General features: G+C 46.6%; 2 protein-coding genes across 3 annotated transcripts in view; one reads left to right on the forward strand and one right to left on the reverse strand.

Annotated features, from left to right (window-relative positions):
* Positions 1-13,976, forward strand: part of LOC121476930 (histone-lysine N-methyltransferase SETDB2) — an 85,193-nt gene extending 71,217 nt beyond the window's left edge. The window contains exons 15-23 of the mRNA XM_041731071.1: positions 5,308-5,441; positions 7,186-7,226; positions 7,414-7,572; positions 7,716-7,799; positions 9,040-9,092; positions 9,730-9,796; positions 10,447-10,578; positions 11,566-11,637; positions 13,135-13,976. Coding sequence (XP_041587005.1) covers positions 5,308-5,441; positions 7,186-7,226; positions 7,414-7,572; positions 7,716-7,799; positions 9,040-9,092; positions 9,730-9,796; positions 10,447-10,578; positions 11,566-11,637; positions 13,135-13,322 — 930 coding nt within the window. The 3' untranslated portion in view covers positions 13,323-13,976. The remainder of the gene's footprint in view (positions 1-5,307; positions 5,442-7,185; positions 7,227-7,413; positions 7,573-7,715; positions 7,800-9,039; positions 9,093-9,729; positions 9,797-10,446; positions 10,579-11,565; positions 11,638-13,134) is intronic.
* A 4,834-nt stretch (positions 13,977-18,810) lies between these two features.
* RCBTB1 (RCC1 and BTB domain containing protein 1) overlaps positions 18,811-22,048 on the reverse strand; it is a 49,286-nt gene continuing 46,048 nt past the window's right edge. For both annotated transcript variants that reach the window (XM_041731287.1, XM_041731288.1), the window contains exon 13: positions 18,811-21,134. In XM_041731287.1, the coding sequence (XP_041587221.1) occupies positions 20,994-21,134 (141 nt within the window). In that variant the 3' untranslated portion in view covers positions 18,811-20,993. The remainder of the gene's footprint in view (positions 21,135-22,048) is intronic.

Consider the following 22,048-nt stretch of genomic DNA (forward strand, 5'->3'; position numbering starts at 1 on the left):
ACTGCATGGAATTCCACAGGATACCCCAGAATGCATGAAAGCATGCTCCCGTTAGATCATGAGTCGACTTTGGTTTTTCACTGTAACAACTAAAGCTGCGGACCTCTTGCACACATCCTGTGTGCTTGTTTGAACACTGCCATAAGCCCATTGCTAGGAGTGCAGCGGCTGAGTCAAAGGCAGTTCCCCTAATAATACTGAAACACGCTAGTAAGCTGTCGCCCAGGAAGGCTGTGCCACTTCATACTTCTGTGGATGAAGGAACGCTTTTCCCAGCCCTTGGTGGAAACGGGTGTCACAAATCTTGTTACTGTGTGCCTTCCCTCATGGCTCGGGAGGGTGAACATTCTCCTCGGGCACCTGCCTCCCTCCCGGCACACCCAGCCCCCACGGTTCCTCTGTGCTGCCTTTGCCCGTCAGTGGCCCCACCTCACAGCCACAGCCCAGCACCACCATCGCCGTCCTGCAGACACCCTGGGCTCCCTGTCCCCACCGTCCATGCGCACGTCTCCTTACTCACCTAGTAAACCAATCCCCCCCCACCGCCCTGCCCCGGGGCAATGCACCTGTCTGTTGTCTGAGTCCTACTGGCACTTTCACAGTCGAACTACTGTACAAAGCCCCACAAATGCGTTGACTGATCTTAGATTCATGGCTACAAACCTCAACAGGAATCTCCACATGTCACCCTCCACCGTGTACATTTACTGTTGCATATCCTCTCATCTCTTTTTTAAAACATCTCCCGACCTCAATTGTCCATCCCCAAGTTGATGACTGTACCTTATTTTTTTTATAGACTTCTTTTAGAGCAGTTTTAGGTTCACAGAACACTTGAGGGGAAAGTACAAAGATTCCCATGTACTTCCTGCACCCACACGTTCATGGCCACCTTTTTATCAACATCTCCCACCAGAGTGGTGCCTTGTCACAACTAACGAACCTACATTGGCACGTCGTCGGAACACCCACACTCTGTGGTTTACATACCACAGAGGTTCATTTCGGTGGTATGCATGTATTTGTGATTTTTACTGAGAAATGGAAGCCATTAGCCAGGAAGTCCTACCATCCAAACCACTGCCCATCCACCTCTGTTCCTAGACTCTGGGGCCTACCTGTTGTCAAAGTCAACCCTCCACGTAGACTTTGGGGTTTGTTTTTTTTTTTAATTTATTCATGAGACAAAGAGAGAGAGAGCGGTGGGGGGGCAGGGGGGGGGAGAGGTGGGACCTGGAATCCTGTCCCCTATCAGGCTCCCTGCTCAACAGGGAGCCTGCTTCTCCTTCTCCCCCTACTCATTCTCCTGCTTGTGCTCTCTCCCTGTCAAATAAATAAAATCTTTTAAAAAAAGAAACCAACTAGATGGCCAGATTTACTTGGCTGGATTTTGTTTTGTTTTGTTTTTAAGATTTTACTTTATTTATTCCTGAGACAGAGAGAGAGAGGCAGAGACACAGGCAGAGGGAGAAGCAGACTCCATGCAGGGAGCCCAATGTGGGACTCGGTCCCGGGTATCCAGGATCACTCCCTGGACTGAAGGTGGCGCTAAACCACTGAGCCACCGGGGCTGCCCTCCACTGATGACTTTGAAGTCATCACCTGCCCGTCCTTAAGGACTAGCCTGTTACATTTCCCTTTACCCCATTCACCTCCCTATGCCGCCCTCTCCCAGGTTAGGTCCTCCAGCATATATCATCTGAAACCCTCCTTCGTACACAGAAAGCCCGTCCATTACAATGTCACTTTTGTCTTTAGCTGACCTTTCATCAGTATTTATCACACAGTTGTCTGTGCCCTGCACTTTTTTTTTAATTACTTTTAAAGATTTTATCTATCTATCATCTTATCATCTATCTATCTATCTATCTATCTATCTATCTATCTATCTATCTATCACAGAAAGAGAGAGCACAAGTGGCCCGAGAGGCAGGGAGAGGGAGAAGCAGAGTCCCTGCAGGGTGGGGAGCCTGACATGGGGCTGGATCCTGGGACCCTGGGTTGTGGCCTGAGCCGAAGGCAGGTGCTTAAGCAACTGAGCCCCCCAGCACTTTCTTCCTTTGATTCACTGCACACACTGCTGGTGTGTCTTACCTTTCTGGTTGCTTCTTCCCAGGCACCTTGGCTTATTTTTCCTTGTCTGCTGAATCTCCCAAGTGTGCAGTCCCCAGAGTCTCCCAGGCTCCTTCCTCCACCTGAACCTCTTTCCTGTGTGACCTCTTCTAGTTCCCATGGCTTCAATTCCATACTTATTCCTCCCGCTGTGATAACCAACCTGACACATGTATGTCAATACCTACTAGTGTCTCGTATTAAACTGGCCAAAGAACACAGTTCCAGCCCCTGCACCCACGTACTCCATCCAAACGCTTCCCTTCTCACCTCAGTGAACCGCCCACCGTTCATCCATCCTCATCTTCTCATCAAGCTCCCAGCCCAGCATCCGCTCAGCACTCCCCTGCAGGCCCCCCGCTTCGGTCACTAACCCACGGCAGTAAAGGACGGTTGCTCACGTCACCCAGGCGTGTTCTTTCTGCACTCTCTCCGGCTCATCCTCACCATCACCCATTCTCCACACAGCCACAGTAGTGTCTTTAAAATACCCATCTTGGGGCGTCTGGGTGGCTCAGCTAGTTGAGCATCTGACTCTTCATTTCATCCCAGGCCGTGTTGTCAGGGTTGTGAGACTGGGCTGCACGCGAGGCTCTGCTCTCCACACTCTGCACTGAGTCTGCTTGGGCTTCTTTCCCTCTCCCTCCATCCTTGCCCCTCCCCCAGCTCATTCTCTCTCTCAGATGAATAAAATATTTTTTAAAAAATAAAATATCGATCACTTCATGTTCCTGTTGTACCAAGACAAAACCCTCAATTCCTTACCCTGGTTTGTCACCCTTACAGGACCCAGCCCTTACTTACCCCTGGGTTGTAACCTCTGACTCTCCCCTGAAGCGCATCTCTTCTCGGGCATCAGCCCACCATCCTGTCTTCCCAGTCAGCTTGCCAATAAATGGGAAGCTCACTCTTGCCACAGGAACATAGAACCTTCGGCCTAGAATATCCTTCCCCCCTGCTTTTTTTGTTGTTGTTGTTGCCTACTGGGAGCTCTGGTTATTATTCAAATCTAAAGTTCTCCATCACCTCCTGAGAGGCTTTTACGGATCCCCAATCTGAAGTTGGGACCCAGTGAGTGTCACCTCACCTTATTTTAATTCTTACAAGGCATGTATCATCACTGTCTTTTAAAAAAGGTAATTCATAAAAAAAAATAAAAAAGGTAATTCATGTATTTTTATTAGCTCATTCTTTGCACTAAGCATTTGGTAAACGTTGACATCTATAGGCTTAGTGTTGCTATAATTACTGGAGTTAGGTATTTATTTACTTTGTTGTTGTTGTTAAAATTAAATGTATGTTCATTAAGAGGAATCATTAAAGAAAGGGAAGACACAAACCCCAGGTTGGACAGACATTTACCACACATGTATTATCACTGTGTTCTTGAGTTTGCTTTATGTGATCATGGTCTCTCTCCATTTGAATGTTCCCTCCACGAGGGCGGGTGCCTTATCCCCCCAGGACACTGCCCGCTGCATCACGCTTACTCGGTAGTCTTCAAGTGAATCAAATTTTATTAACCATTTGTATTTCTTCTGTGGTTTGCATCTTCCCATTTTTCTCTGCATTTATCCATCTTAAACCTTTATCAACTACGCAGCAAACATTTTTCTTTTTCTATTGATATGGTTGACATACAGTATTAATTTCAGGAATCCCAACACAATGACTTGACATTTATGTACATTATGAAATGACCACAATAAGCCTGATTACCATCTGTCACCAAATTCTGGTATTCTTGACTATATTCTCTGCATTCTATCCCTGTGCTTTACTTTTTTAAGAACTAAAAGTTTGTACCTCTTAATCCCCTTCACCGACTCCACCTACCACCACTTTATGCTTTGTATTTATGAGTCTGTTTCTGTTTTCAGACATTTTCATTGTTTTTCTGGTAGCTGTCACCATAAAAATGGAAGTTTAAATTTTTTTATGTAGTCAGAGCATCAGTCTTTTTCTCTGTGGCTTCTGAGTTTCCTTCCTTGCTTAGCTTTCCTGACTTTAACTTTATACATTTTTACTAACTTTAAAACTTTTTCTCATAGTTCACATCTTAATCCATGTGAAATTTGAGAATACAGTGTGAGGTAGGGATACAACTTTATTTTTTTTCTACACATAAAGCCAGGTGGCCTCCAAATTAAATGATCATTCTTTGTGGTCTGATTTGGAATCCCACTTTTAGCATAATCTAATTTCTTACCCATGTTTGAATTTTCTTTACTTGTATGGTTGCCTGTGCTGACTTTGGGATATTGTTTGAGCTACTTCCTGTTCTGCAAGGTGGTTTCATCGAGCTTCCCCTTCAGTCAGAGCATGATGTAAATCAAATCACTTTGGGCATGGCTTGGACTCCCCTAAACCAGTTAGATTTCCGTGGCCACACACCATCCTAGCCATCTCCACACCACCTTCATACGTAAAATACCAGATCAATTGGCGAATATATAGAAGCGAGAAATCAAATAAACTGAACTTAAGGGGCGCCTGGGGGCTCAGCAGTTGAGCATCTGCCTTCATCTGCTCAGGGCATGATCTTGGGGTCCTGGGATCGAGTCCGCATTGGGCTCCCCATAGGGAGCCTGCTTCTCCCTCTGCCTGTGTCTCTGTCTCTCATGGATAAACAAAATCTTTAAAAAATAATAATAAATTGAACTTTAAAAAATTTGCTACTCAGGGTTTTGTTTTTTAATCTTAAATTCTTGGCCCTACTACATAGACTCCAGAGAGGTTTCACTTATTTAATCTCACGCTGCCCTCAGTAGAAACTGTAAGACCTGAAAGGCAGGGTTATTTGGGTTATTTGCAGGGAGGGATCTGAGTCTAGGAGAGGGGAGGGCCGGGTGGACCACACAGCTCAGTGGCACCATCAGCAACCACCCTCACCGTGAGCCCCAGTGTCACTAACAGGACCCCTTGCCTACAGCAGGATAAATCTCTTTTTAGTTATCTCCGGTAAAAAGGTTTGGGGTTTTGTATTTTTTTGAAGCAAGAAGGGTTTTCTGCTTTTAATCAGATCATTACAGGTCAGTGCCAACTTAGCAGTTTCCTAAGAGAGGTTTTGCTGAAATTTCAAAATGAGCAGCAGGATGTGGCTGTGCTTAAAAATAACACTTAATGATGTCTATATGTTTTAACAAAGATCATGAAAAACAGGTGTTTACTTTCGTAAAATTCATTCTTCTGTAGAGATGCGCTTTCTGTAATCGGAGAGGAGCTACCGTGGGATGTGACGTAAAAGCCTGTAAGAGGAGTTACCACTTCTTCTGTGCCCAGAACGACCATGCAGTTCTACAGACTGATGGATTGCGAGGAATATATAAGTATGTATAATGGAACAGTTTTATTTTTTTTTTTTTAAGATTTTATTTATTCCTGAAAGACCCAGAGAGAAAGAGGCAGAGACACAGGCAGAGGGAGAAGCAGGCTCCATGCAGAGAGCCCCATGCGGGACTCGATCCCAGGATCCTGGGATCACAATCTGAGCCAAAGGCAGATGCTCAACTGACTGAGCCACCCAGGAATCCCTATACCATACTTTTTATATTTGATTTGCTCAGAAGCTCATGGGTTATAAAATTTTCGTTTTTTATTTTTTTACCTTCCCAAGGAGCTCATTTATTAAGACTTCCACGATGACCTCAAACACCCACTCGACACACTATTAGCAGAACTATGAACAAAAAAGGAGTCAAATTCCTGCTACATCTCCAAGTTTGCAAAAATACTGATCTTGTATAATCAGGAGAACCAATTAATAGAGACCCAATGAAACAATCATTTTGTCATTACCAGGTATCAGGTGAACATCTATGCATTTTTAAATTTACTTAAACATTCATTTGTGAAAAAAACAAACAAAAAAAACACATTCATTTGTGAAGAGTGCCCATGACAGACAAGATACCTTGCTAGGTGCGGTAAGAATATAGAGGAACAGACATGGACTGAATCTCAGAGAACCTGTCACCATGTGGAAGGACCAGAAAGACCGGGACTAATAGAAGCACATGGCATAATGGGAGCAGGAGGGGAGTCACACACAACTGGCTTCGTCTTGAGTTGATAACTGTTGAACTGGGTGATAGGTCGGGAGCCTCCACTTTTGCGTCTGCAATGTTCCATAATTTAAAAAAAAAAAAAAAAAAGGTAAGTGCCTGGCAAACAGAAGTGCTCAGATCCTGGAATCCAAAAGGTTGAGGAGATTAATTTTGCTCAGGTCAGGGGATGGGCTGCCAGGAAGACTGTACGTGAGAAGTGGAAACTGGTCTGTGTGTGTGTGTAAGAGAGAAAGAATTCCTGCATTCCCACAGGCAAGAGGACTGTGCCTCCTGGGGGTCAGCACCTTAAGGAAAGCCAGGGGCATGTAGCTGGGCCTGAGGAGGACGAAAGCTCCACAGAGTTCACTGTCTCCGGTTCTCCTCCTTGGCCTGTGCTGCATCCTTCTGTTCCAGGACACTGATCTATCCTAGATTCACATGGTTCAGCTCTACAGCCCGGGGAGATGCCTGCTGAGTCAGAAAACGAGCTTCCCCCGAAATCCATGCACGCAGTTGTGTGCCGTTGTTGAAAGTCAGCAGGACTTTGTGCAGCCAGGTGAAAACCCGGCCTAGAGCTGGGTCCTGAGCTCTCCCTACATGACCACTTGCTCCCTCGGGGCCCACAGGCCTCTGCGGGGGGGGGGGGGGGGGGGCACGGGGCAGCGAGGAGGGGCAGGTGCTTCGCGGCGTTGACAGCATTTTCCTTGGGCAGATATCTAGGGTGAAGCCATCAGGAGAAACAGGCTAGTTCCTTTTTAAATCATAAGAACATAGGTGTGGTATTTTAAAAGTCTAAGTAAGGGGATCCCTGGGTGGCTCAGCGGTTTGGCGCCTGCCTTTGGCTCAGGGCATGATCCTGGAGACCCGGGATCGAGTCCCGCGTCGGGCTCCCGGCATGGAGCCTGCTTCTCCCTCTGCCTGTGTCTCTGCCTCTCTATCATGAATGAATGAATAAATCTTTTTAAAAAAATAAATAAAAGTCTAAGTAAAAGATGTTTAATGGTTCTTTGAAATTGCCTGTTTTCAGAGTGTTCTGCCAACAACATGCTCCAGGGAGCAGCGCTAATGGTAAGTCTCCAAGGTTTAGTCCTGAGGGTCCAGAGCTGGGCACATGCGTAGGACCGACACGGGAGAGTCTGACTTACCGGCCTCACTGACCTAAGTACAGAGTTTCAAGTCACATTCTTACATGCTTAGGAAATTGCTGGTTTCTCTGTGCCATGTGACAGACGCATGTTTCTTCTTTGCACACTAGACCTACTCCCAGGAAACTCTCTGTCTGCTGCCTTCCATCCCCAGGACAATCAGAGGACCAAACGAGGACGTGGTAAAAAGCTTTGCCTTGTGACTGCCTCCCTTCTAAAAGAGTATCAGGATTTCCAGTGCACAGAAACTGATAAATTGCTGCACGTTCCCTGAATGTTTCCTAAGAATGCATGGCTAGCTCTTAGGTTCTGATTAAGGGATACTGGGCCCTGCTACCAGGGGTTACGGGATGGACCGTCCCCCACGAGTGGCCTCTGCTTACTGCCTGAACCGCAGTGTCTTACCAGCACTGAATCTGGAAGGCTCACGGGGCCGGGAATCAGGACCTCTCTGGAAAAGGCTTAGCTCCGTATCAGGCCAACTGCATTCTTAGTGGTAAATAGCACTCTCTAAACGATATTGTTACCCTCATTTTTTTAGTACTCTTTTATCAGGGATGACTGTAAAAACATAGTTTCGATCAGTATTTATTGATAGGGAAAGGTAACAATAATGTAATAGGGATTTTTTTTTTAATTAAAAATTTTTTTTTTCTTTTTTGGAGCATGCACACAAGCAGGGGTGGGGGTACAAGGGGAGGGAGAGAATCTCGAGCAGGCTCCACACCCAGCAAGGAGCCCTGACACATGGCTGGATCTCATGACCCTGAGCTCACAACCTGAACTCAAACCAGGAGTTGGACGCTCAACCAACTGAGCCACCAAGGCGCCCCAGCTTTTTAAATTAAAAAAAAAAAAAGTTTTTAATGTATTGGTATTAAAAGGCAGATTATGACACTGTTAGGAATCTTTGCCCCAGAAGAAACTATCCGTTTCATTTGAATTCTTCTAAAAATTTCCTGTATATACAAACTGACCTACTACTACATTTTGCTTTCACTCAGAGAACCTTCTGTACGTGTACAAATGGATCTACCTTATTTTTGAAAGGCTGCGTTACATTCCATCTTGTGTGCTGTTCAGTTGCCTGAGTTACAGCTGAACTACTACTCTCTGCACGATGCACACTTAGGTTATTTCCATTTTTTCCTATCGCACTGAATAGCAGAGTTCACGCTTTTCTCGTCTGTGGGCCTTTATGCGACTGTACCATTTGGAAAACTGTAGATTGCTGGGTCAAGAGTATACACAAGGTGGTTGTGATGACAACCGCCGCATCATTTCCCACAGCGGCTGCACCAGCAGCACACCATTACCCCAATCCTTGCAACATTAGACGCTAAACACCTTCATCTCTGCCAGTCTGATAGGTGAAAATTATTGTTTTGCATGTCTTTCCTTAGGAGTAAAATTGAAAAAAAAAAAAAAAAGGAGTAAAATTGAGTGTATTGCCCTATCTTTTAAGCTGTATATTTGTTGTCTTGTGACCCAGCCTATTTTTCTATTTAATCAACTTGTCCTACAAGGTTCCCTGTTTGCCTAATTTTTCTACTCAACTGTCTTTTTTATATTGACCTAGAAGATTTTTGTATTTTAGAAACTGGTGCTTTATCATATGTTGCAAACATGTAGTGTAAGTCTGCTGTAAGAGTTTTCTGTTTTATGTAGTCAAAATCGGTCTTTTCCTTTATGGATTCCAGTTTCTACATGACTTCTATTTTCCACTGATTTTTCAGGAGTGAAAAGAAAAAGAGGAAAGAGATCTCTCTCGACAGGCATTCATGCACAGGTAATCTGACTTTATTACAACTTTCTGGTTATTTACAAGGTTTCTTCTTTATTTTAACCATTTAAAGATCATCAGGTGAAATGATAACAGAACCGTAATATGATGAATGTAAAAGACAAGCTGGGTGTGTCTTGGGTGTGCTAGCACATGGCCTTCAGGAGGCGACAGTCCCGTGGCCTCTGTAACGGGTGTCCTGGTACCAAGTCAGCGCCGTGTGCTTCTGGCCCTAAGAGGGGCAGAGGGGCAGTAGAGCATCCCGACCCAGCCAAGTGCTTCTCAGCTGCACGGCCCACACCTGACCTGCAGAATGCGTGATTTTCAAAAATTTTGTGCATTCCTATTGTATGTAAAGTATATGAAATGTTTTGGGGATTTGAAACCGGTTTTTTTACACATCAGCTTATATGAGCTAAATTAATACACGCCAGCAACCTTCTCCACTTGCTGTCTACACTGGAGGAGCCCATTCCTCTCGGTGTTTTGTTATACAAAAATAATGTGACATTTACATGTAAACTACAAACAAATGCGCAGCATGATTTTCACCACAGGCAAATGCAACAAAAGACTGTTTTCGCCTTACCCAATATCAAATGCCAACAAAACCGATGTGATCTTGATTTTTCTCTCCCTCTAGCCACCTAATGCGATGACACTGAATAGACTCATAAAACACATGAAGGATGAGGATGGCAGACACACAGGTTGGCTATAAATTTTGTATCGAATATGACCTTACGGTACTCATAAAAATGATAACCCATTGATTTCAAAGTTGGTTCCCCCTTATCCCTGTAGACTTGTAGTAAGTGTAAGAATAAAATCCTTTTATCCTAACTATCCACTCTATCCTAAGCCCGGAAGATCAAGGTACTTTAGGTGGGGAGAGTCCCTTGTCCTTTGGTACCAGGACAGATACACCTGGTCCTGGCCTGGAAGCCAGGGTTCCCTGAGCCCGGAACACAGCGATGTGCCGTCTCTTGTACCGTGACCCACCCCTCAGGAAGCTGAAGCTAGTAGCTCCAGCTTTCTGTCAAGGAAATGGGACATTCCATAATGACACACAGTTACTGTGACAGAAAAAAAATGATGGGGGCTCCATTTTAGAGAATCCTCTTGACTCAGATACTTAGTCTAGGCCAAGAAGTTTTTATTTTCACTTTCTGTAACATTGTTTCAGCTGGGAAAACACGAGGTATGATGAAATTACAATGAAAAGATAAAGGTGAAGTGTTTGTTTTCCTACGGATTGTGTCCATCCACCGCTAGGCATGGTCTGAAGAAGTGACCATAAAGGGATTTATGATAGCCGCCCTAAGACCATTTCTTTCTAAAATGTTTTTCTTATTCTTAGATGCAACTGTGAAGATTGATTTTCTTAAGAAATGTAAGGAAGCAGGGCTTCTTAATGATTTATTTGAAGAAATATTAGACAAACTTCATTTGATCCAGGAAAGACTCATGGGTGACACTGCTTCTGATTCAGGTACTGAAATAGCAACATTCCTGCATGTAGAGACTTCTCGCAAACCTACTTATAAAACAAACCAAAAGTACACGTTTTCTTTCTATACAATTTCTTTCATCTTATTCTTTAATACAGTTCACTGTTCCAGGTCTCTAGTCTCTTACGCATGCATCAACAGGATGTGGGTAATTCAGACTCATTAATTCAGTGAAAAGCACCCGGACACCCTCAAAGTCTTGATGTGCTTTGCCGAAGTGCAGAGCTGAGAGCGAACACCAGGAGGGTTAGCGCCCACATGCAGTCACACGCCTGTCCCCTGGTCTCCCCTGGCTGCTAACATCTGAGAATGGCATTCTGTTACAGTTTTGATTCCGATTCTGTTCCTTATGTCTTCTTTGATAATGTTAACTCACAGTTTACAGGAGAAAAAAGGTCTGATGTTTCCCTTAGTTAAATGGGGCCTTTCCTAAAGAGCTCTTTGGGAAGCTGAAGTTCCATTTGTGTAGGCAGGTGTGTGGTCACTTAGCCTTTGTAGACCCTACGCGACGAGCTTAAGTACAGTTACATTACAAGGAAAAGCCTGACGTTCTATACTGTGGGCAACGAGGTCAAATATATGATCATTTGAAAGGGATGGTTTTCTAGAGGGCAAAACCCAAAAGTGAGAAATTAAAAGCAAACATTTCCAAAAATCCATTCATTATATTCTTATGTTCATTTTTTCTTTACATTAGACTAAGCACTTCTCAATCTTGAACATGCCCCTCAGAATCCCCAGAGGGCTTGTCAAAACCCTTGACGGCCCTGGAGCTTCTGATTGGGTAGAGGTGCCACATATTTGCATTTCCACCATGGCCCCAGGGACACGGCCGTTCCTGCGGTCTAATGCTGAGGTTGCGCAGTGCCGTGCTGTGCTGTGACTTTCCCTTATTTGGGGTTTTTCTGTGAGCGGTATCTGCCTGTGTAAATCATTTAAATTAAAACAAAATGTTTTCCTCTCTACAGACTATGAAGAAATCGGGACTTCACTTTTTGACTGTAGGTTGTTTGACGACGCATTTGTAAATTTTCAAGCAGGTATGTGAGCAGCATAGTTCACAATTATTTATACATACTCAAGGAATATAATACTATTCAGGTGATAGAAATCATATTTTAGAAGAATGTTCATTGTCTTTCTAAATGAAAAACCCCACCACAGCGCAGTCTGATCCCTCCCTCACACCTGAGGGGACACGGTCGTTATCTGGAGGTGGCTGCAAGTGCTGCTTTTGATTTTCCACATATTCTACATACACATCACACCTTAGTGATCGGAAGAGGCTCAATTTTTTGTTTCTACTTTTTTTTAAATGATTGCAAAGTGGGAGGTCGCTGGGCCACACGTTCAGGACTCAGCAGGAGCTGGTGAGGCAGCCAGGCCCTACTGCACGGCTGCTCGCCTTGATTTGATGTGTACAAATTTTAATTCTCCCAATATTCATCTTCAAATCTTACTGGGGGAGGGAGGGCTGGAATTCATGGATTCTAAAGACAATTTTGAAACAGAAGCAAGCCTGGTGGGGCAGAGACTTAAGTGGTTGATATTTTATGGAAAGGTTTTTTTGTTTTTTTTTTTTTTTTTGGAAAGGTTTTATTGAGTCATCACATTGTTCACCTGAAACCAATATGACACCACCGTATATCAATAATCACCCATTTAGTGAGGAGGTCCTGCCCCAAGATGCTTTCAGAACGGGCTAAATGTCTACTTAGGGCTGAGTCTGATGTGGCTTCTCTATGCAGCTGCCACACAGCTGGACAGGCTGTGCACTGCACAACCACAGTGCTCTACTGTCCATTCAGATTTTGTATTACATTTATAATCAGGAAAAGCGGCCTGTCCTTTAACAGTCTCCTGAGTATATCTGCACACTGCTGAGGGGAGCATCCACATATTTTTTCAAAGCTACTTTTATAGTCTTTTTCTAACAGGGGACTTTTCACTCCGTGCATAGGTTAGCTGGAAAGATACACATCCCAGTGGGGCGTCAGGAGGAGACACTGAGACCCCTAGGGGGCATCCCTACGGACACACACGCTCCTAATTTAATGTTGCTCCATTCCAACGTTCCACAAAGTTAACTACGGGTATTCTAGAGGAACATTTTATGTATGAGTTAATATTGTTCAACTTTGAGGTCTTCAAAAAACCACAATGTCACTGAGTGACACCATTATTATAAAGCCTAAGGATCTTCTTCCTAAAGTTTCCACAATAAAGGCCTTCCTGCTACTGAATAAAACCAAAAGCTTTTATGTAACATCAAAAACTGGCTGCATTTTAATGAAAGATTTGCCTTTATCCTTGATATTCTAACCTCGTGCTGCCTCCACTTACCCTCTCTCAACAACCGGGGGGCAGTGCAGTCTCTGCTTACACAGTCTCTGCTCTGAGTTCTCAGACATGCAGAGGTGCACTGCCCTAGCCTGAGCCAGAAGAGGCAGCAAGGCACACACGTGCTAGGCACCTGGCCGAAGGGGCTAGGGAGGTACCTGTTCGTAAAACTGCAGTCGCGTTTCTTTTTACCACAGCGATACAGAGAAAGATCCATCGCTGTGAAGAAAGGCAGCAGCAACTGAAGGAAGAGCTCGAGGCACTTCAGGACCTGAACCACATCATGTACTTTACTCACGAAGACAGAGACGCGAGGTCAAGTTCTCCCTCTCTCTCGGTGTCTTCTGTGTCGTCCAAGGATTACCCCTTCCAAAACCAGGAATGAGGCTCGCACCCAAGCAGCTGCGCCCTGAAGACCCGACCTGGGCAAGCCACACATCGTTAGGACGAGACCGCTCCTGTCTCTCTGGTCATCAAACTTCAATCCTCCTTAACTCTTGCCTGTTCTTGCTGGTCGACATTTCGTGCCCGCCGGGGTGTTTTTTTTACCACCTCCCTCTTATTATCATCTCACGTCTGCTCTCCAATAAAATGTTGAGTACACTGGCTCTTACCTCCCATCTCTTCTGCCTCTGCACTGAAAATCCTCAGGCGGCTTCATGCTGGTGCACCGCCGCCCACCCTTCCCCCAACTCCAGTGTCTAAGTTGATTCCAGTAACACACAAGGTGCTCCTGGAAGTAAAGGCTCCCCAGGGCCTTTGCACATCTTGCTGTGAAGCCTTAACTGCTCTTCTCCCTTTCTCTGCCTTTCCTGCTGCAGATCTCATTACACCAGTTCCACCCTCATTCTGAGTACTTCTTTCTCCTGTCACCACTTCCCAATGTAATAGCTCACTATTCCTGTGTTTAGTTCCCAACACGCTCCCAGCACCTAGCATGCTCAGTACATGTTGAATAAATGCATCAACTGTCCTTATCCTTTGAGACTAGTTCCAGCTCATGATGACAGATATAATAAATTTGATTATTTTTACTTCACTTGTACCAAATTTACCTGCTTTTTAAATTTCTTTTCACCTGCTGTCACTATATGGGCATACATCATCTTCAAAATAAACATTTAAATTTAAAACCACTCTTTGAATACCAGTGGAAATACGCAAGAATGAAAAAGAATTATTATTAAGGTTTTTCTCAAGGGGCACCAGGGTGGCTCAGTGGTTAGGCATCTGCCTTTGGACTGGGATCCTGGGATTGAGTCCCACAGGGAGCCTGCTTCTCTCTCTGCCTGTGTCTCTGCCTCTCTGTGTCTCTCCTGAATCAATAAATAAAATCTTAAAAGATTAAAAGATTTTTCTCAACTGGGGGTGCCAGGGTGGCTCAGTTGGTTAAGCAGCCGACTCCTGGTTTCAGGTCATCTCGGGGTGTGAGATCTAGTCCCATGTTGGGCTCTGCTCTGAGCGCAGAGTCCCTTTCCTCGCTCGCTCTTAAAAAAAAAAAAAAAAAAGGACTGTTCTCAACCTAACAATATACAATTTGGATTTTTATGCACCACCACGTCTGATTCCTGAAAACCTTATATGTTCCATTTCTGATTTTTTAACACAGCACTCTGGCTAACAGTAATGGTACATTTCAAAATGAGTCTCACCCGAGCCCCTTGCATGGCATCTGGCACGTAACAATCCTCCAAGAAATCCACTGGAGGAATACGGTACGGCTGAAAAAGAACAGGCCCACTCCTGTTGTGGTGGCAACCGCAGCTGGAACCATCACTACCAGAGGGACAAAGTCTAAATCTAGTTTTTCAAATTCCTCCGCACATCAGAATCACCTGGGCATTTAAGAACTTCCAGGGTGGAGCGCAGGAAGGTAGGGGACCGAAAACATCCTGAGTTCCCCTCTCCCCTGAGGTGAAGCAATGACTACACAGGCTGCAGCTCACTCTGAACACAACCTGAAGGGGCGCCGGGGGGCTCGGGTTGAGCGGCTGCCTTGGGCCCAGGGCCTGACCCCGGGGTCCCGGGATCGAGTCCCACATCCACTCCCCGCAGGGAGCTGCTTCTCCCTCTGCCTGTGTCTCGGCCTCTCTCTGGGTCTCTCAGGAATAAGTAAATAGAACTTTTAAAAACCACAGTGGGGCTCACCTCAGGGGGAGCCAAAGAGCTAAGGAAACGAGGTCCCTGCCCTTCAACAGCCAGCACCCTAAGGAATGGCCCAAGACACCACACAGATGCCAGAGTTTGGGAAGCACTTGGGATACAGGTAAAGCTTTATTGACTAACTTTAGGACGCGGGCCAGAGGGGCAGGAGCCCGCAGAGTTCTTTTGTTCTCTGGGAACAAAAGTATTGGCCGCTATTTTTCTTGCTGCCCCTGCCCCTGGCCTCAAGCAGCCAGAGGCTTTAGGAGCCAGCGCTGCTGGTCCACTGCCGTTCCATCTACCTCCCAGCACCATGTGCCCTGAACGCCCAGTGCGGTGTTCACATACCAGACTAGCGAGGAGGCTAAACTATATATACACACATTCTGGTCAAGGGACACAAAATTAAAACATGTCCAAGAGGACATACATACAACATGGAGGAGGGAGTAAAAGCTGAACAGTGTATTTGAACTTCACTGACCGTCAACTCCATAGAGACAGCTATACACAGAGGATGTTATATATGAACCCCACGGTAACCACAGACCAAAAGCCGATGATACGTACACAAAAGGTCAAGGGACTGGAATCCAGTGTGACAGTAAAGATAGCCATCAAACCACACGGGAAAAGCAAGAGAAGAAAAAAACAACAACTAGAAAACGATTAACAAAATGGCAATGAACATACCTATCAATAGTTACTTTAGATGTAAATGCACTAACTGCTCCAATCAAAAGACACAGAATAACAATGGATAAAAAAAAAAAGCAGGACCCATCTGTATGCTGCCTACAGATGACTCACTTCAGACCTAAAGTCACATGCAGAAGGTGAAGGGACTGAAAAATATACACGTTGTAAATGAAAGTGAAAAAAAAAATCTAGGGTAGGAATACTCGTATCAGATAAAAGAAACATTAAAACAAAGGCTCTAACAAGAGCCAGAAAACAGGTCATGACGTAAGGATGGAGGGATCACGCCAAGGGGCACCTGGGTGGGTCAGTGGGACAAGCATCTGCCTAAAATCAAAATGGATTCAAGACCTAAATGTGACACCAGGAAACACAAAACTCCGAGAAGAGGACACAGGCAGTCATCTCTGGGACATCATTTTTCTGGAGGGGTCTCCTTGGGCAAGGGAAACAAAAGCAAAAAAATAAACTAATGAGACTGTATCAGGCTAAGAAGCTTTTGCACTTTGCAAAGGAAACCATCAGCAAAGGGAAAACTACTGAATGGAGGAAGATACTTGCAAATGACATCTCTGATAAGGGGTTAACATCCAAGATCAATGAGGGACCATACAACCCAACACCAGAAAGTCAAATACTCTGATGAAAAAAATGGGCTGATGACCTGCACAGACATTTTTCCAAAGATGACAAACAGATGGCCAACGACGCGTGAAAACGTGCTCAACATCACTCGGCATCAGGGAAATGCGAGTCGGAGGTATCACCTGACCAGGAGGCGTCACCTGACACCTGTGACAATGGCGAGTACCCGAGAGACAAGAAACAGCAAATGCTGGCGAGGAGGTGGGGAGAAAAGGACCCCCGTGCTCTGTTGGTGGGGATGCAGACGGGCGCAGCCGCCACGGAAGGCGGTGTGCGAGCTCCTGCAACAACTACACCGAAAGGTCCCCTGATCCAGTAACTGCAGCGCTGCCACTTGGCCAAGGAAAACTAAGACACTCCTGTGAAGTAACGTATGGACCTCTGCTTATTGCAGCATTCTCCACGACGGCTGAGCCACGGAGGGAACTGCGGATCCACGGGTGGACGAATGGATAAAGAAGCCGCCTCACACACACTCTCACACACTCAGTCTCACACACTCACACTCACACAGGAATATTACTCGGTCATAAAAAGAAGAAGGAAATCTAGGGACCCAGACAGTATTGTGCGAGGTGGCCTGAGCCAGGGACAGATACCATATGGGCCACGTGTATGTGGATCTAACACATAAAACGAATGAACAGAAAAGAGAAAAGCACAGAGAAGGGAGGGGGACGGGAAAGAGGCAAACAGGTGGCAGGACTGGGAGTTCCAACGTGTAGGCGTAACATCAGTGACAGTAATGGAGGGAACAGCACAGGGAACGCGGGCAACGGCACCATGAGAACCGGGCGCCTGGCGGCCGGTAACGCCATGTACCCCAGCGGGCGCTTCGTCTCACACAGAATTGTCGAGCCCTGCTGACAACCTGAGACGGGTCAACTGTACTTCGATTTTCACAATATTCTGAACCGTACACCTAAAAATGGTTAAAATGGTAAATGTATGTTTTACTACAATAAATAAGAATTCAGGAAGTGAAAACGGCCCCAAAACGACAGGCACCCAGAGTCCGTCCCGGACACGTTGAGCCTTCTCTCGAGCCAGCTGTGACTTTACTCCGCCTTCCTCCCCAAGGGTACATCCTGGAGCAAAGCTTACCTGCGTGTTAGTGTCATGATCTTTACTCAACACCCCCATCCCCTCGCTTTACCTTCTGACGTCACCTGTCGTTCCCACCACGGTAGGTCACTTGGCACCGCGGAGCAGCACGGGGTTGACGGTCATAACGGAGGCCAGCAGGAGGCCGACTATTAACACAGACGCAGGCCTGTACTTGTGCGATGTCACTTCCTACTGAAAAACTTCCATCGAATTATCTACTCTACCTAAGCTTCGTTCTGCGTACCTCACAGCACAAAACGTGGGCACTAAAAAAGAAAATACATCAACGTCTGGCACCGTGGGAAATAAACGTCCTCACACACACGCACACACACAGACACTCGCCTTGCCCACGTTTCCTTCTAATGGGCCCTGGCTTAGGTTCTCCATTCTAACCAGACTTGCTTATGGCAGGTTCTGGAAGGCTCATCAGCCCCTACCCCTAAGCCTGGGCTTGTGTCACTTACCTGCTGTTCTGGAATGAGCGAGAAGGATGCTTTAACTTTTCCCTACACTTGTGCTTCTCATATTAACCTATTAAGTTTTCCCTCACTGCTGTGAAAAGCTGTTTATAAATGTATGTTTTTGTGTCAATTCCTAAACCTCTCTCTCGTCTCTCCTGATAACTTCTAGGTTCCTTGGGGACAGGGACTACGTCCTTCCCTTCATTTCTTAAGTACGAGGATCCAGGCACATTATTCTGCTGCGATGGTTCACCTGTATTATCTTTCAGCAGGAATAAAACCATAGGATTTCTCTGAGGGGAGGGGACAAAACTGGGAAACAGGGGACAGGTTCACCGGGGCACCCGTTTTAGCCTGATACCTGCTAAGAATCACAGGAACAATTTGTTTTTTTTTTTAAATCGTGGCAAAGTACACCTAGCATGGAACTTACCGTGCTAACCACGGTCAAGTGCGGGGATCAGGAACAGGGGGGACGTGCCCACGGCTGCGCTGCACCACGCCATCCACGCCATCCACGCCATCCACCTCCAGAGCTCCTGACATGCTGCCAAACTGAAAGGCTGTAGCCATGAAACATGAACTCTTGGAGTCCTCTCTCCTACCTCCAGCCTCGGGCGGGCAGCGTTCTGCTGTCTCCGTGACCTTGGCCACCTCAGTCACCTCCCTTACTGGGTCATGCGGTCCTTGGCCCCCAGTGACAGGCGTGACGTCCTCAGGGTCATCCAGGCCGCACGAGGGTCAGGACTTCCTTCCTTCCTTCCTGAGGCAGCGCGTTACTGATCTTTGAGGGGAAAGAACAACCCTGCACACACGTCTTACTAGATTATTTATTAATATGTCATTCTAAACGTTACATAAATACAGTCTATACACTAGAGTATCAAACATTGTTCCAGTAAAAGTTCAAGAGTACATTTAGGGCTAGCTTAAGAAATATGAATACTTTGGCTTTCTTTATTACATCAGATGAAAAAAAAATTCAAAGAACAGTTTTCCTTTCCTGCTATGATTAACAATAAAACCAAGTAGAAAAATAAGAGTGTATTTAAAAAAAAAAAAAAAAAGATACTCAAGTACTTTTCAAAGGACTTACTCCCGTTTTCTTCACTACGCACATATTAATACAAATTACTCAGTAATCTACTATGAAAAGTGGCTCTTCACATATATGAGGAACCTCAGTAAATATCTGTTGAATGAACAATCTGTGGAAATGGATCTACTGCTTTATTTTGTGCTTTTTTTTTTTAAGTTTTCTTTTTCAAGTAAGAGTAACAGTAAACATACTGAAGTTCTTGGTTGTCCAGATCATAAGTCTACGGAACAGTGATTGTTACAAACACTACCCATCATAGCTAATAATCAAATTAATGTGCATTTATCAACCTAGTAAGAAAAGTTCTATCGTGTTGCAGAAGTAAGTCTAATGTAATAACTGACTGGGCTTCGATCACCTGTGACATGGTCAAGAAAAGGGAACTGGGATCGCTAAGGTTTATAATCATCAATGAACTATGTTTGGGGCCCTTACTCCCACTCAACCCCCTAGACACACCTAGAAAAACTGCTAAAAATAGCAGCTGCAGCGTATCTTCTTCACCCTCTGGTTAATTTGGCTCCGAAAAGGTACTTAGGCTCCAAGTTCAGAGGAAGGAACTTCCAAACAGGAAAGAGTTCACAAATGGAAATGAGTCCGTGGGCCAGAGAGCAGAACAAAGCTCTGTTCTTACAGGGGGCTCAACGGACACACGTGATAGAACCCAGAGCTTCCTCCCAAAGCCACGTTTCATAATCAGACCAAACAAAAACAAAAACAAAAACAAAACAAAACAAAAAAAATACAGACCAAACTGAACAGATCCTTTTAAATAGGATCTTTCAGGGAAACCATAATTTTGATCCTTTTTCAAAGTTAAACTGTGCGAAATATTATACGTAACACAATTAAAAGGTGAGGAAATCTAAAATGAAAGCTGCTGAGGTTACAGATAAGCAAATTTGTGATACTTGGCCTAGATAAAAGGGCTAACACGCATTCCAAGGCCTGCCAGAAAGGTGGTTTTAAGAACCGCTTCTCTGAGTGGGATGCAGTAGATCTGACGATCCAGCAGCCGTCATTTAGGAAGGCAAAGCTATGCTGACGTGTCATTACTTTCCTCCCACGATGAGCATTTCGAGGGGAAACGGGGGGGGGGGGGGATTTAAACTTCAGTTCTCAGACTCTGTCCTAATAAAACACTGTTGGACAGTAGTGGAGATTCTAATTCATAAAATATTGACCTTTGTCCAAAGCTCCTTCATATCAGCTTTTCACAGCTAGTCCAGGCTCCCGAGAGATCTCGGCTGACCGAGAAGTTCATCTCTACACGTTCATCATCTCGACACGTTGGGCTCCTGTTACACGGAGTATTACTTTGATACAATCACGAAGTCAGAAAAGGTCCCCAGTGGTGCAAACACTGCACAGTGCCCCAACTACACCTTCACGAAAGCCCCAAACTCCCTCCACTACACCTTCACAGTGTGGCTACTGAACTAGCAACCAACGCAGCATTTCAACACGTCCCAAGGTCAGCATCCCTGGCTCGGGGTGGGGCCTCCGGGACTATGTCACAACCCACAAACGATGCCCCTTCCCGGTGTCAGTGTGTGAACCCGGGGAGTCGCCTCAGATCCCCCTTCCCGAGTTCACAGGGTCCTCTCCTCAAAAACAACACGCAAAATAAGCAGCAGCCAAGCTTCCCCCCGTTACAATGTTCCAGCCAAATCAAGGTCACGTTGGAGATACGCGTGTCTGGAAATAAGAGGTGATGGAGGTGGGTTCGGGAGACGCTGGCCATCCTTCATATATTCCTACGCGGAGCGCTGCGATGTGTCTCAGGTGTGGAATAAAGGCCCACCGGATGGGGTTTTACCTGCAAAATTCCGTCCCCGCACGGCACAAAGCACGCCCGGCGGCCGCCCCAGAGCACTGGCAGCGCCCAGGGCCGTGGGCTTCAGTTCTTAAAGGCTCCACATTTACTGGCTTTAGCAATGAATTCCTTTAGCAGAGGCCCATCCATTTGCCAAAAGGCTGCAGTCTGCGTCACTTCTGTCAAATGGTTGATGCAAAACTTAAAGCAGAATTCTTCGAGGTCCTGGACGCACAAGAATAAAAACAAGGAGAGGCCTTTCTCATTACCTGTGACCGGGCCGATCTAGCCCAACCCTCCCCCAGGTCCTCCGCCCTCCCCTAGGAAAGATGGTGGAGGCCAGAGAGCGCCGCCTCAGCACACAAGCGGCCACAGGTGGCACCAGCAGGCGCGCTACTTAGCCTCAGCGCAGCGGAAGCAGCGAACCCAGCACCGCGGGCCCACGCCCGAGAACGCAGAGGCACGCAGCGCCGGGGACGGCCTGGGCGCGGCCCGGAGGCCACACAGTAGCGTGCGTGCGTCCGTGCGTCCGTGCGTGCGTCCGTGCGTGTGTCCGTGCGTGCGTCCTCAGCCCGTCAGGTGTCCCGCCACGGTCAGGAAGCCGGAGCATTACCGTGGAGCAGGAAGTGATGAAGAGACGTCCCCCGAGACACAGGAGACGGAAGAACCTGCGAGGCCCTCGAATCCGCGGGCTCCCGCGCTCCGCCAGAAAATGGCCTCAGCCCGCGAGCCCGAGGAAGCGCGGCCCACAGGTCCCGCCACGCGACTCCGACTCCGAGCCCAGACTGTCCGGTCAAGGGTCTCCCGCGCCCGACGCCCGACGCCCGACGCCCGACGCCCGAAGGACAGACCTGCGCAGGCGAAGGCAGCGTCCCCGGCGGGCTCCCCGCACGGTCGCCCTCCAGGCCGCGCCGCGCACCCGGGAACCCGGTAGTACCGGGCGGACGGAAACGAGCTCTCCGTTCTCCGGGGCCGCGCCGCGCCGCGCCGCAAGCTCTTGCCACCAACGCCTGGACGGCTACGGCCTGGCCAGCCACGCGGAGGCCGACGCGCAGGCCTCGACCAAGCCAGGAGCCCGACAGCGCCGCAGCGCCGCGGGGCTCCCCGTGTCCAGCCACCGTGGCGGGAGCCGCAGGCGG

This window comes from Vulpes lagopus, chromosome 16 (genome assembly GCF_018345385.1).
Source record: "Vulpes lagopus strain Blue_001 chromosome 16, ASM1834538v1, whole genome shotgun sequence".
Classification (NCBI taxonomy): Eukaryota; Metazoa; Chordata; class Mammalia; order Carnivora; family Canidae; genus Vulpes; species Vulpes lagopus.